Source organism: Arachis ipaensis, chromosome B03 (genome assembly GCF_000816755.2).
Source record: "Arachis ipaensis cultivar K30076 chromosome B03, Araip1.1, whole genome shotgun sequence".
NCBI classification, from domain to species: Eukaryota; Viridiplantae; Streptophyta; class Magnoliopsida; order Fabales; family Fabaceae; genus Arachis; species Arachis ipaensis.
Genome location: NC_029787.2, coordinates 130056645 through 130071383, shown reverse-complemented (window position 1 = coordinate 130071383; position 14739 = coordinate 130056645). Strand labels below are relative to the sequence as shown.

The window sequence follows — 14739 nt, the reverse complement described above, 5'->3', positions numbered from 1 at the left end:
CTGAGCAATCAATCAATTGGTTTTAAGTTTTGATTGGTTTTAAGTTTTGTATATTTTTCTAAGAGAAAATGACAAATAGCTCCCTGATTTTTTTTCTGAGAATATTTTTGCTCTCAAAAATTGAAAAATACATTCATGTCCTTGATTCTTTAAAAATGTAGACAAATCTACCTCCCGTTAAACTCAGTTTGTAGCTAACGTCGAAAAACGTTAACGTGACGCTGACCTGACCGTTTCGGAATTGTGGGCTAGACCTGGCCTGGAGACTAATGCGTCCTCATCCCGTAACGATCAGGTCAGCGCCACGAGAGCCAGCGTTTTTCGACGGGGCTAACGAACTGAGTTTAACGGAGAGCCAGAGGCAGGGGCGGAGCTTAGTTCAGACAAGGGGGGCCATGGCCCCCCAAACTTTTTATAAAAAACTTAGTAGTATTTTTTCAAAAGAAAAAAATAGTTTAATTGACTTAAATACTTTACTATGACTTAAAGTACTCAATAAATTCAATAAGCAACACTCTTCTATCTTCAAGTTCAAATATAAAAGTTAGATATTTTTTATTTATTTAATTTAATATTATTTTATATTTTACTGTTTATTTAATTTAATTTTTTATATGATAAAAAATAATAGAATATTCAATAAGTATTAATATTATTGTATTTGTATAAATTGATAAAAAAAATCAATAAATATTATAAATTTTAATATTTGTCCTTCTAACTTCTTTATATATTTTACAGGATATATATTCAAATTTTATATAAAATAATAATAAAAAATAAAAAAATTGATGCATTTTTTTAGAGGAAGACTAATATTTAAGAAGGAGAACATATAACTTTTACAATATCAACACCTGTAGATAGTTCTTCTACCTTAATGAATCACGAAAAAAGTTAAATACAACCTTTAAAAGTTCAAAAATTTACATCTGATGAGTTTGACCTTAATTTTTTGGAACGAAGACCCTGGAAAATGACTTTAAATTTGGCAATATCACCCAAACTAGAGAGATGAGATTAGACAAGCTTATCTTAAATGAGGTCCATATCAAAAACATCTTGACAATTATCTTATATCTAGCCTCCAAAATTTTGTTTCAAGTTCTGCCACTTACAGAGGGTAGATTTATCCACATTTTTAAAGGGTCAGAGACATAAACGTATTTTCTAATTTTCAGAAACGAAAATATCATACTATTATTTAAGAGTATTTGTCTGCTATACCAAGAAGGTGCATTTTTCTAAATACTATTACTTTTAGAGTCGTCTTTAATCATACGGAAATCAGAGAACAAAAGTGCATTTTAGTTTGCAATGTCATGCCTACATTTACAAGAGTATTTTAATTTGGAAAACACATTCGGTGATTGAGCAAGCAAGAATTCAATTTTTCTTCTTCTTACTAGACTATTTCTGATTCAAGCTCTTCTAAAAAACCAAGATTGATAAAATAAAAAAAATAAGACTCCAATTACAAATTAATTAATGTGTAAGCTTTTACTTTTCACTTTATCTATCTTCTCAATTTATAATCTTTCTCCTGTAAAGATAAAATGCAAATTCTGCCAATTGCAGTGAAGTAGTTGCGCAATAGACTGTAAAATCTTTAATGCAAATCACGCGTATTGTTGGAGCCGTACGTTGACAGGTCTTATTACTTAATGTTGATTTTTAAGGAGTTAGGCTCCGGATTTAAATATATAATTAACTATGATGTATGTATAATTATATTATTCTCATCGTTGTTCATTATATATTGTCTTAACCCAAATTTTATCAAGAGATGTTGGTCTTGTGGAGATTTTTTTAAGAAAAAGTATCGGGGCAACTATACCATCAAACAATTTGAAAATTTTATTAAAAAAAATATTAAATAATTAAGATTAGTGCCATCAAATTAAAATTAGTAAAATAATTTTTTACTGACTATCATCGTGTAATTGCTGAGTAAAGTACTAATTCGGTCCTTGTCCATTTTCCAAAATGACAAGACGATCTTAACCAAAAACACGTTTCATTACGGTCCCTAACCCTGTACTTCGTTTGCCAATCCAGTTCTTCTGTCAATTTTTTGACGAAAACTTGACGGAAATTACTGACGTGTCAGGTTAAAAAATGGACAGGGACCTAGTTGTCTCTAAATTTAAATTGGTTAAGGGTTTATTTGTCCGTATTATTCTTTAAATAATATTTTTTAATTATTTTTTTATTCATTATATTAATATTTTTTTAATAAATAAGTACAAACTAATTAATAAATTATTCAAATTTAAAAATATCATTTATTATGAAACTAAATAAATAATTTTTAAATATATAAATAATAAATATTGAAATACGATTAATACATTAATAATAATCCTATAATACTCATTATTTATAATACTAATAGTATATCATAGGGTTATTATCACCAATGGATCCACTCCTATAGGTGTGGGGGCAAGCGCCCCACTACAGTTTGAAATTTTATTGAGTAGTATATAATAATAATATTTATTTGCCTCCATTAAATTATTAAATTTGACCCCACAATAATTTTTTATTCAACTTTCGACACTTGATAATCAATTTGAGAACTTCATATTAGATTTCCATTATAATAATCAATTTTTAAATTTAAATAAGATTGGTGTTCTTTTTTAGAAATCGGCTCAAAAGAATATTATCTATCCATTTGTGTTTCTCCTTTTGAAATTAGCTTTAGTTTTTTTTCATAATAACTACACTAATTGAATGAATTTTTTCAACTATAAATATCATCAAGAGCTAATTGTATGAAAGTTGAGTTTTAAATGATTGTTTAACGACATATACAAAAAAGACAATTTTTTTTGTGACTAAAAAATGGACATTTTGATTATATTGTCAAGGTTTCAAAATATGAAATATAAAAAATTAAATTTTAAATTATGTGTTATTATTTAAATTACTATTTTCGTATTTTAATTTGTAATTAGATATCTTGAAACCTAATCATATTTTATAATAATAAAATATAATTATAACAACAATTATGCTACGTAAATATAAAATAATCACTTGTACAGAATAAATCTTAAAATACAAATTTTGAAATACAAAATACACATTAAAAATAAGTTAATATATTTATTTATACTCAAATTTATAGTAGATAATTTGATAGCTAATTTTTTATGTAAACGTAATATTTTTATTATAAAAATTATTATCATGTTATATATATTTTGCCCTCACAATCAAAATTTTTTGGATCCGTCACTAGTTATTATTATTAATGTATTAACTGAATTTTAATGTTTATTATTTATATATTTAAAAATTATATTTAAAAATTATTTATTTGGTTTCATAATAAATGATATTTTTAAATTTGAATAATTTATTAATTAGTTTGTATTTTTTTTATTAAAAAAATATTAATATAATAAATAAAAATATAATTAAAAATATTGATTAAAGAATAATAAAGACAAATAAACCCCTAACCAATTTAAATTTAGAGACAACTAGGTCCCTGTCCATTTTTTAACCTGACACGTCAGCAATTTCCGTCGAGTTTTCGCCGAAAAACTGACAGAAGGATCGGGTTGACAGACGGAGTACAGGGTTAGGGACCGTAATGGAACGTGTTTTTGGTTAAGGATCGTCTTGTCATTTTGGAAAATGGACAGGGACTGGGTTGGTACTTTACTCTGTAATTGCTTGTCAACGTAAAATTCCCTCTCATCGCGTCGCCGGTATCCCATTTTCAACCGTCTATCATGCTACCGTTGTGCCCTCCACTGCTACTTCTCTGTGTGTCGCGTTGGGTCGACCTACATCGAACAAAATAAACATTCTAAATATAAGAAAAGAAACATTCAAAGTTTAACAAAAAAAAAAACATCTCAAACTTAATAATAGAAACATTTCAAATTTTACAAAAGAAATATTTTGAAGGTTTTTGTTGGCCTAGAGAAGGGAGGTTGAATTTATGGCCTTCTTTTAAACTTGATTAATTTTGCCTCAAACCAAAAAATGTAACTTAGCTTCTGTTCTGTCTGCGAGATGAATTATGTAGGAGACAATTTCATTTTGTCTCATAAATCATGAAAATTAGAATCAATACAAGGAAAAAAAAGATGACACAGCCATGTATCCTGGTTCAGTTGCCTCGTGCAATACAACCTACATCCAGTCTCCACCACAACAGCAGTGGAATTTTCACGATCATATCAAATATTACATACACCAATTTCTTAGGATTTAACCTAATCCTATCTGGGATATATCAAGTTTCTACCTAAACTTCACTTGGCTAAGCAACTTCTTAGACTCTCAACATACTAAGTGCTTACCCAACTTAGTAAGGGATACAACTCAAATACCAGAAACAAAATAGAAATATAATCAAAGGAGATCTGAAATAAATCTTGACTTTTTTTTTTTCTCCAAGTTCCTCTCTTTGTCTTTTCTCCTAATGCCTTTTTCTTATTGTCTCTCTTTTATGCCTTTTACCTCTAAATAGAAACAAAGAAAGACATAACATACAAACAGAATACTCAAAGATAAACCATGAAGGAGATTATGATTTACAGCTCAAACTCTATATGCTGAACCCAAATTCTGAACTCTTAAATGTTATTCTTCATCTTGGTGGAAATGCTCCCTTTAATGTAGGTGCAATGCTTCCAAAACTTCAAACTTAATTTGTGAGGTTTCATTCTTCTCTGTTTTCGATTTCTCTCTCCTTCACCAGAAATGAAGATTATTTTTCTTTTTATATAAGCTATATTTCCTCAGCTAGAGCTTGTTCACAATGTCAACTTCTTGAATTTTGAGCTAGCTGAAATTTTTCTTTCTTTTTCTGCCATCAATCCAAAAAATTAGGAATTAGACATCAGTGTTAAGCACGGCAGCAGAAAAAGGAGCAGCAGTGATTAGCTTTTTCAGAGAGCTTGACAAAATCCAAACCTTTAATCTTGTGCTTTGTCTCTAAGTTTCATCATCAATTGATTTACAGCAGAGCAAAATAGTCTCCACTTTTTTTAACTTACTCTAAATAGTGGTTCAGAGGAAAGGAGAAAATAGCAAGCAATTGACTTGCATGTAAATGAAAACAAATTATCTTTAACCCTTCTGATTGAGCTTAACTTGCTTTTATTAATATTGATTTGACATAGCCTCCTTGATTAATTTTTCTTTCTTCTTCTTTGGCTCTTAATAAGAGAAAACTGAACTTTCTTTTCTTCTCTAAGTATTTTCCGAAATAAACTTAGCAGAAGCTTATGATTGCTTTCTTTTTGCTTAAAAGGTAAAGAACTGGGTTATGGGTTCAATTTCCTTCAGCAGCTTTGGAAGAACTTTGTTCTCTCTAGTTAGGCTCCTTGGCTTCATTAATTGGGCTGCTTTATGAATCATGGACTTGCAACATCAAACACTTTATCAAAGCACACTTGGGTTATCAACCCAAATAATACTATGTTTGTCATCATCAAAATGTAATTATTTGTTTGCTAAACTTAACATATCTCATATTTAACAAAAGAAACTCTCTAAGTTTAATAAAAGAAACATCTGAATTTTAACAAAAGAAACATCTCACAGTTACCTTTAAATGTATTCATTGTAATCGACTGCGAGGAGTTCTTTGTCGACCTTTCACGACAATCGACTCACCGGGAAAGGGTCGGATTAGGGTTGATGGACGGTGTGGTTGGATACAGCACAGCGACGGACAACTGGAAGAGACGTGGTTATTGACACAAGTAAAGTGAGGAGACGTGAATAGTTGCTTCGTCGGGAGAACAGTCGTCACCGGGTCGAAGGTGAACAGTTGGATTGCGCGGGACAGCGATGGCGCGGGACTCTCTTCGTGGGGATTGTGATCGTTGTCATCGCCAGCGATATGACAAGCGGTCTTGCTGTTGCGGTCAGAGAGTTGTTGCCATCGGTTGGGAGGTGACGGTGCAATCGTACGAACGAGAGCGACAACATGAGTAGGAGTGAAAAGGAAGGAGAGTGGGTGTGTGGTTGTTTTTTGAATTTTATTGTGTGTGAAAGTAAAAAGTGAAACTAGAGTTAGGTTTGGGTAAGGGTATGGGATGTTTTTTCAAGTTATTGGGCTTTTTTTTAATTGCGGTCTATATGTAGTTGGTAGAGTTATCTGATATCTAAGTTGCTTACTTAGTAAAGTTATTTTTTTCAATAGAAATTAAAGTAAAACCAATTCCTAATTAACTTGGATTGGTTGAGTGATCAGCTCACTTGTCCACTTAAGCAAATGTTGGGGGTTCGAATTGCTTTGTGTATGCAGAAATTCATTGGCTAACGACAGACCCTTAAATGGAGCTCAGATCCGTAACGGATTAGTCTTTGATATGTCAGACTTGGAGATACCGTGGACAATAAAAAAAACAACAATTCTATTTTTTTTAATTAAATTAGTGTATTTTGTGTTTATCCTAACTGAAAAAATATAAAAACACTAACAAATAACACAATTTATTTTTTATTTATTTTTTTGTTATTTTTATTAATTATATTTTAATTCAATCAAATATATTAAATTATCTAATAATATTGTCACTTGAGCCCGTACCCACTCTGTCCGTGAGTTATTGTTATAGTTGGTTAATGATGGTTATGTTGATGTGCGTATGTGACAGGGTTGTTAGTTTGTAGTGAAAGTTAGTTGGCTTGCCAAATTAGGAAATTAGTTCTGTTAGTGCTATTTATAGTTAGTTAGCACATGATTGTAATTTAAGCATTTAACAGATTCAACTTACTGAATTTATGATGACTTGGAGCAAGAAGTAACAAAACTTCAAGTCACATATTCTCCGTTCTTTCTCAGCTTCATGAAGCTCTTCTCCTTTGTCTCTCTAAACTCACTCATTTAACAAGTATAAACCAAAACGAAGGCAATAATGATAGTGGTTCGGTTAGAAATGATGGACGAATGACTTGTAATAAAAAATTCAAAAATACTATTTATATATTAAAATTAGGTGCTAAAATTAATTATAAAATAATCGTGAAAAACTAAAGAATTGATATAATTTTTTAGAGGAAGTCTAATATTCAAGAAGGAGAATATATAACTTTTATATCAACACTTGTAGATAGTTCTTCTACTTTAATAAATCATGAACAAAGTGAGATATAACCTTCAAAAGTTTAAAGAGTTGCATCTGATGAGTTTGACCTTAATTCTTTGGAATGAGACCTTGAAAAATGGTTTTAAATTTGGCAATATCACCCAAATCAGAGAAATGAGATTAGACAAACTTATCTTCAATGGAATTCATATCAAAAGCATCTTAACAATTATCTTTTATCTGGCCCCTCCAAAATTTTGTTTCAAGATCCACCACTGAGCACAATAAATGTTATATGTGGCAACAAATTAGCAAATAACAATTGTAGTTGCAATAGTAAGAGCAATATAAATATTAAAAAAAAAAAAGAAAAAATATATAAAAGTACGAAAAAATTGAACAAACATATTTAATAAAGATGTTAGCATCTATTAATTAAAGTTTTCTTATTTTTATTTGCTATTTTAAGTAATTTGTTTTGCTGTAAGAATACCTGCGGTTCTTTCTTCTTAAGTAGTTGTCGTTATTGTCCGTCTTTATTACTCTTGAAACCCAGAGTAGTATATATATTGCACGACATTGATATGAAAAGAATAAAGAAGTACTAAAATGAATGGTTTAGGGTTAGTTGAATGAGTGAATAGTGAGGCATTATTCCTTCCACTTATTATCACCTATCCCTATCTTATTATTGTGACAAGCTAAAAATGGATTCCCATCATGAAGCAATTCCACATGCTTCTACTAGGAGTGATTCTGATGATGATGTCATAGAGATTAATAATGTTGATGAGAGCAACAGAGAAGGAGTAGTAGCGGTGATGGAAGGTTTGAACATTTCAAGAAGTAGTAATAGTGGTGGGAGAGAAGAAGAGGTTCCAATATACATGACATGGAAGGATGTATGGGTGGGAAAGAATGAGAGCAAATCGATCCTGGAGGGTCTGACTGGTTATGCCAAGCCAGGCCAGCTTTTGGCCATTATGGGTCCTTCTGGATCTGGCAAGTCTACTCTTCTTGATGCTTTGGGAGGTATCTATCTATATTTTTATGTATGTCTCCCTTCACATATCATCTCAATAATTTCTTTCGAAAAAAAGTTTTTAGTGATCAGTAGAGGTGGTAATATCTACCCTATTTGTGGGTATATAACTCCAACCGATCAGGTAGAATTGCCAACTCAATTCGCAGCGGGTAGGGCAGGGTTTTTGTGCGGGTCGGGTAGAATGCGGGTTGACATTCAATCCTACTTACTAAAAGATCTCTCACTAAATGCAAAAGATTTGTAGTTATTAAAAGAAAATCATTAATTGATAATTTAAAAGTTTTTTATATAAAAGTCAACTCTATTTTAATTTATCATAAAGTTATATAATAATGTTATATTTTTTGTAACCCGCGGGTAAGATCGGATACCCGCGGGTTAAGATCGGGGCAGAGTTAGAGTTGGAATCTTCTCAACCTGCGAGTAAGGTAGGATTGAGTTTATATAAAAATCTCAACCCGCAGATAGGATTAGAATTAGATCCAAAACTTACCCTATCCTACCCATTGCCACCCCTAGGATATTCTTCTTAAGTCATGTTAAATGTACACTCAAATTCGTCCCTAAAATCAGTTAAAAATATANTTTATATCTATTCATTTACACATGAATTGAATAACCCCTAATCTTAGACATTACATGATATACTCACACTCACATTTAAAAATTCTATCTATTACTTGGTTATTGCCAAAATTTGAATGTGGGTGCAATGTATTAAGAGACAATATATTTAGACATTTAGTCACTCAACCAAAGTCTCAATTGCTATTTGTTTGAAAAAATATATTTGTAATTTTTTTTATTAAACCACGATACAGGAAACTAGAAAAACCCAAAACAAAACGTTTGTTGTATTTGAAATGTGAATGATATCCCGTCCAAAAAAAAAAGTGATCGATACGTGTACATCATATATGTGATTCATAGTAATCAAATTATGCCTATATGAACTCCAATTTCAGGGAGATTAAGTTCAAACACAAGACAAACAGGGAAGATTCTAATCAATGGTCGCAAGCAATCATTGGCTTATGGAACCACGGTACAAAATCTTATATAATCTTTATATCCTTTAACAAAAAATTCAAGTTCTAATTGTTATTTCCATGTATGTGACTGCAGGCATATGTGACACAAGATGATAGCTTAATAACATCATTAACAGTGAGAGAAGCAGTGTACTATTCAGCTCAGCTTCAGTTGCCTGATTCCATGTCAAAGGCAGAGAAGAAAGAGAGAGCAGAGTTCACAATTAGAGAGATGGGTTTGCAAGATGCCATCAACACTAGAATTGGTGGCTGGGGTTGCAAAGGAATCAGCGGTGGTCAGAAGAGACGTGTAAGCATCTGCATTGAGATACTAACACGCCCAAGGCTCTTGTTTCTTGATGAACCAACAAGTGGACTTGACAGTGCTGCCTCTTACTATGTCATGAAAAGAATTAAATCTCTTGATCATAAAGATGGTATTCAAAGGACTATCATAGCTTCAATTCATCAGCCAAGTGCTGAAGTTTTTCAATTCTTTGATAATCTCTGTTTGCTCTCTGCTGGCAAAACAGTTTACTTTGGACCTGCTTCTGATGCAATTCAGGTTACTAACTAACTAACTAGTTCATATTTTCAATGCCCATCAATTCTATAATACTATCATAAGAACATTATGTTGTATGTAGTTTTTCGCTTCCAATGGTTTTCCTTGTCCTGCTCTTCAAAACCCCTCAGATCATATGCTAAAAACTATAAACAAGGACTTCGATCAGGTAATAAGCTTTCCCATGCCTCTTTTCTTTTCTTTAACAATTCAGTTGTTCTAAATGAGAAACTTGTTGTGCAAGGAAAATGAGCTGGCTCCTGATGATGGTGGGAATGGAATCATACCAACAGAAGAAGTAATCCGGATTCTTGTAAACTCATATAACTCATCTGAGATGAACCAACAAGTTCAAGCTGAAGTAGCAATGCTTTCTGAAACGGTATAAATTATTTCATAACTTAAATGAGATATTCTTTGTTTTATGTACAAATGAGATTTGAATGAGTTGGTGCAGGAAAGTATTTGCCAAGACAAGAAGAGAAGTCATGGTGGGTTTATTAGTCAGTGCATTGTTCTGAGCAAAAGATCATTCCTAAACATGTCTCGTGATTTAGGCTATTACTGGATACGCCTTGTCGCATATATGGGGATGGCTATTTGTTTAGGAACTGTCTTCTATGATATAAGCACCACCAATAACTCAATTAAGGTAACATTATTTCTCTCTTTATATAATTATAAACTGCATCACTAGCTCTATGTGTTACATTTTAATAAATTTGTATTAAGAGTAACAATATCAATACAATACAATATAGATCCAAAATATATACAAAATATACATTAAAAATGAGTTAAATTACACATATATTTATATATAAATAGCTAATTTTGGTGTAATAACATTTTCGATATAGATTAATAATAATGCATATTTGTTGCAACTTATGATCGATTAGTGTTATGGATGAGTTCAAATGCGGTGCTTCACGGATATTAGTAGTTGAAAACACTATCTAATCTCTTCAAAAGTGACACTTTTTGAATTTCTTAGCCGTCAAGAAAAGTAAATAGGAATATGGAACATAATTAATAGTTCAAGTAAGTCTTGAATGAGCTCCAAAAGCTTGATATAAATAAACAAATTTTTGTCCTATATTTTTGAGTTATATACTCTCATTTAATTCTGGTCATTGAGTAAATGATACGTTGATGAATAATAATTTCTTTTTTTTTTTGTCTAGTCTATTAATAACAAAAATGGATTCTTCCGATGTATAAAGTAAGAATTTCAATAGCTTTTACTACTATAACCTTTTTTATCACCATTTTTTTCTCTTTTTTATATAAAAGTGTTTAATCTATTCATATGAGTATTGAATTGAGGAAGGAATAGATCGCTTTATTTATATGACTTAGATGTCGTATTTTTCGAAAAACCAATTCGATTGATGAAATTTTATATGATACTTATAAGATCGAAGAGATTCCAATATTTTTTATTATTATATACATTACTTAATTTAGGTTCTAAAGCCCAATAATATATGTCCAAAATTCAAAGTACATTATTTAGTCACTTTTTTGAGTTTAAAGTCTTATCGGAGTCAAACATTCAACTCATTTAGAAGTAAACTAAAAAAATTGTTACATACCTTCACTTTTGATTATTACAGGACAGAGGTTCATTTCTTACATTTGTGTCTACATTCATGACTTTCATGAGCATCGGTGGATTCCCTTCCTTTGTAGAAGACATGAAGGTACTTTAAAGATATGTGTTTCTAATTTCAAAAAAAAAAAAAAGCCTAACTAATAATTGTTACGGCAAATTAAAGGTATTTGAACGAGAAAGGCTAAATGGGCATTATGGTGTGTGCGCCTTTGTAATTGGAAACACATTATCCGGCATCCCATTCGTATTACTAGTTTCATTGATTCCGGGAACAATTGCATATTACCTAGCTGGCCTTCAAAATGGATGCAAGCAAGTTGTTTACTTCTTGAGCGTGTTGTTATCTTGTGTTATGTTAGTGGAAAGCCTCATGATGATAATTGCTGCCATAGTCCCAAACTACCTATTGGGAATCATGACAGGTTCTGCAATCCAAGGACTCATGATTCTGCTTGCTGGCTTCTTTAAATTGCCCAGTGACATTCCTAGGCCACTTTGGAAATACCCTTTGCACTACATGGCTTTCCATCGATATGCCTTTCAAGGATTGTTCAAGAACGAATTTCAAGGCCTAAAGTTTGCTACCAAAAACAACAATATTATTGTTACTGGTGAGGAGATTCTGAGGGACACATTTGAAGTGGACAACAGTTACTCAAAGTGGCTTGATCTATTAGTGTTGGTGGGGATGCTTGTTTTGTATCGAGTTCTATTTTTGGTTATCATTAAGGGTACGGAGAAGGTTAAGCCTTTTGTTGCATCCTTCAAACTGGTGTCTCCCAAGAAAACAATACATGTCATGGAAAATCCAAATGCCACCCCTCCTACTCATGGACACTACCTTGTATAAGTATAATCATATACAACAATGCTAGGAACCAAGAGGGTATCAGCCAAAAACCAGCCAAATGCCTTGGGTGAATCCAAAATCTCTATGTGGATGGTGTTTATACTAGGCATTAGGATGTTTCTTCTACTAAGTATTAGAATGTTTCTTTTTCATACTAAATGGATGTTCTTTTATATATTTTATAATATTTTTTATTATTATATACATTACTTAATTTAGGTTCTAAAGCCCAATAATATATGTCCAAAATTCAAAGTACATTATTTAGTCACTTTTTTGAGTTTAAAGTCTTATCGGAGTCAAACATTCAACTCATTTAGAAGTAAACTAAAAAAATTGTTACATACCTTCACTTTTGATTATTACAGGACAGAGGTTCATTTCTTACATTTGTGTCTACATTCATGACTTTCATGAGCATCGGTGGATTCCCTTCCTTTGTAGAAGACATGAAGGTACTTTAAAGATATGTGTTTCTAATTTCAAAAAAAAAAAAAAGCCTAACTAATAATTGTTACGGCAAATTAAAGGTATTTGAACGAGAAAGGCTAAATGGGCATTATGGTGTGTGCGCCTTTGTAATTGGAAACACATTATCCGGCATCCCATTCGTATTACTAGTTTCATTGATTCCGGGAACAATTGCATATTACCTAGCTGGCCTTCAAAATGGATGCAAGCAAGTTGTTTACTTCTTGAGCGTGTTGTTATCTTGTGTTATGTTAGTGGAAAGCCTCATGATGATAATTGCTGCCATAGTCCCAAACTACCTATTGGGAATCATGACAGGTTCTGCAATCCAAGGACTCATGATTCTGCTTGCTGGCTTCTTTAAATTGCCCAGTGACATTCCTAGGCCACTTTGGAAATACCCTTTGCACTACATGGCTTTCCATCGATATGCCTTTCAAGGATTGTTCAAGAACGAATTTCAAGGCCTAAAGTTTGCTACCAAAAACAACAATATTATTGTTACTGGTGAGGAGATTCTGAGGGACACATTTGAAGTGGACAACAGTTACTCAAAGTGGCTTGATCTATTAGTGTTGGTGGGGATGCTTGTTTTGTATCGAGTTCTATTTTTGGTTATCATTAAGGGTACGGAGAAGGTTAAGCCTTTTGTTGCATCCTTCAAACTGGTGTCTCCCAAGAAAACAATACATGTCATGGAAAATCCAAATGCCACCCCTCCTACTCATGGACACTACCTTGTATAAGTATAATCATATACAACAATGCTAGGAACCAAGAGGGTATCAGCCAAAAACCAGCCAAATGCCTTGGGTGAATCCAAAATCTCTATGTGGATGGTGTTTATACTAGGCATTAGGATGTTTCTTCTACTAAGTATTAGAATGTTTCTTTTTCATACTAAATGGATGTTCTTTTATATATTTTATAAATTTTTTTATATACTAATAATTGGGATTGTTGAAAGTTCCATGATTCCTGCTCCTATTTTTCCAACGTATCATTCAGAATTTTAATTTGGGGTGAAAAGCAATTAATATCAAATATTATAAATTAAAAATAAATAAAATTAATTAAATATAATTATAAATTAATTAAATTGTTTATTTTTTGACTCATCACCTCTTAATTCTGTATACCTTTTCAATCATATATATATGAAGACGATCATTTAAAATTAAACTACTGGTTAGCGTTTTTGAAACCCTTTTAAATTTTTAATGTGAATTATTTAAAACTTACATACTCACTAATAATATTTCTCATATATGAATCCAAGTTTTTGTAAATTCTGTGGTTTATGAATCCGAACCTCGATCAGCCCCTATATCTTTTGATGAATGGCATGCAGAGTAGAGTAACTGTGAGAGTGTGATTTGCAATGCTGAAGAAGAGTTGATCGTTGAGCGCAGCATTGATCAATCGCAAAAGGTAAATCTTCCTCGCCTTCACCTTCAATTTGAATGTATCTGTAAAGAATGACCAAGTTTTGCTTACGCAAAAAATCAATCTACATAGTAATGTATGTTGACAACAATACAAGGTTATCTTATTTAATTTAATATCTATAATTTTATATATAACATGTATCTAAAATTATATATTTATTATATTTAATATTATATATTTATTTTAAAGATAATTATTGGCCACGTATAAAAGTACAAAAATGAGTTGTTCAATAATATGACATGTTGATATAGATAATTGTGTTACATGTCATAATATTATTCATTTACGTGTCATTCGCATTATTGTATATGCACTTTGGTCTTTGACTTTGCATTAAATAATTCATTTTAACTCTTGAAATTGAATGTTGTACACTAACTTAATCAATTTACCCTTTTTCTTTTGTAAATTTAAAATTCTTAATATATTTAAATTTATTAATTTTAATTCTATTTTTTTACATATCTTTTAAAAATAAGTACTTTTATCATATATTTTTAAGATTTTAGTTTTAATTATATAATTTTTTTACACATATTTTTTTTTTAAAGTTTAAACTGGCTTATATAAAAATTGAGTTGAGAAATACCTAAGTTTGTTAAAATATTTTAAAAAAGATGAGTCATACAAGTTAGTGATC

At 31.1% G+C, this 14739-nt stretch overlaps 2 protein-coding genes across 3 annotated transcripts; both read left to right on the top strand.

Moving 5' to 3' along the window:
- Positions 7655-12332, top strand: LOC107631651 (ABC transporter G family member 11-like). The gene is made up of 8 exons (XM_016335166.2): positions 7655-8099; positions 9078-9157; positions 9238-9708; positions 9791-9877; positions 9953-10090; positions 10166-10360; positions 11328-11414; positions 11490-12332. The coding sequence occupies exons 1-8, from the start codon at positions 7775-7777 to the stop codon at positions 12174-12176; spliced, it is 2070 nt and encodes a 689-aa protein (XP_016190652.2). The 5' UTR covers positions 7655-7774; the 3' UTR covers positions 12177-12332.
- LOC107631653 (ABC transporter G family member 11-like) lies at positions 12544-14001 on the top strand. Of its 2 annotated transcripts, XM_021119849.1 has the most exons (3): positions 12544-12631; positions 12707-13403; positions 13799-14001. In XM_021119849.1, the coding sequence occupies exons 1-2, from the start codon at positions 12581-12583 to the stop codon at positions 13391-13393; spliced, it is 738 nt and encodes a 245-aa protein (XP_020975508.1). In that variant the 5' UTR covers positions 12544-12580; the 3' UTR covers positions 13394-13403; positions 13799-14001. The 2 variants fall into 2 exon arrangements, with proteins under 2 accessions (XP_020975508.1, XP_016190654.1); XM_016335168.2 differs by lacking the exon at positions 13799-14001 and having other exon boundaries at positions 12707-13589.

Bases quoted from the DNA above. Each gene is read 5' to 3' on its own strand.
- LOC107631651 (XM_016335166.2), top strand. From the start codon at position 7,775: ATGGATTCCCATCATGAAGCAATTCCACATGCTTCTACTAGGAGTGAT. The intron at 9,878-9,952 runs GTAATAAGCTTT...TTGTTGTGCAAG, and splicing joins TAAACAAGGACTTCGATCAG to GAAAATGAGCTGGCTCCTGA. The intron at 10,091-10,165 runs GTATAAATTATT...GAGTTGGTGCAG, and splicing joins TAGCAATGCTTTCTGAAACG to GAAAGTATTTGCCAAGACAA.
- LOC107631653 (XM_021119849.1), top strand. From the start codon at position 12,581: ATGACTTTCATGAGCATCGGTGGATTCCCTTCCTTTGTAGAAGACATG. The intron at 12,632-12,706 runs GTACTTTAAAGA...GGCAAATTAAAG, and splicing joins CCTTTGTAGAAGACATGAAG to GTATTTGAACGAGAAAGGCT.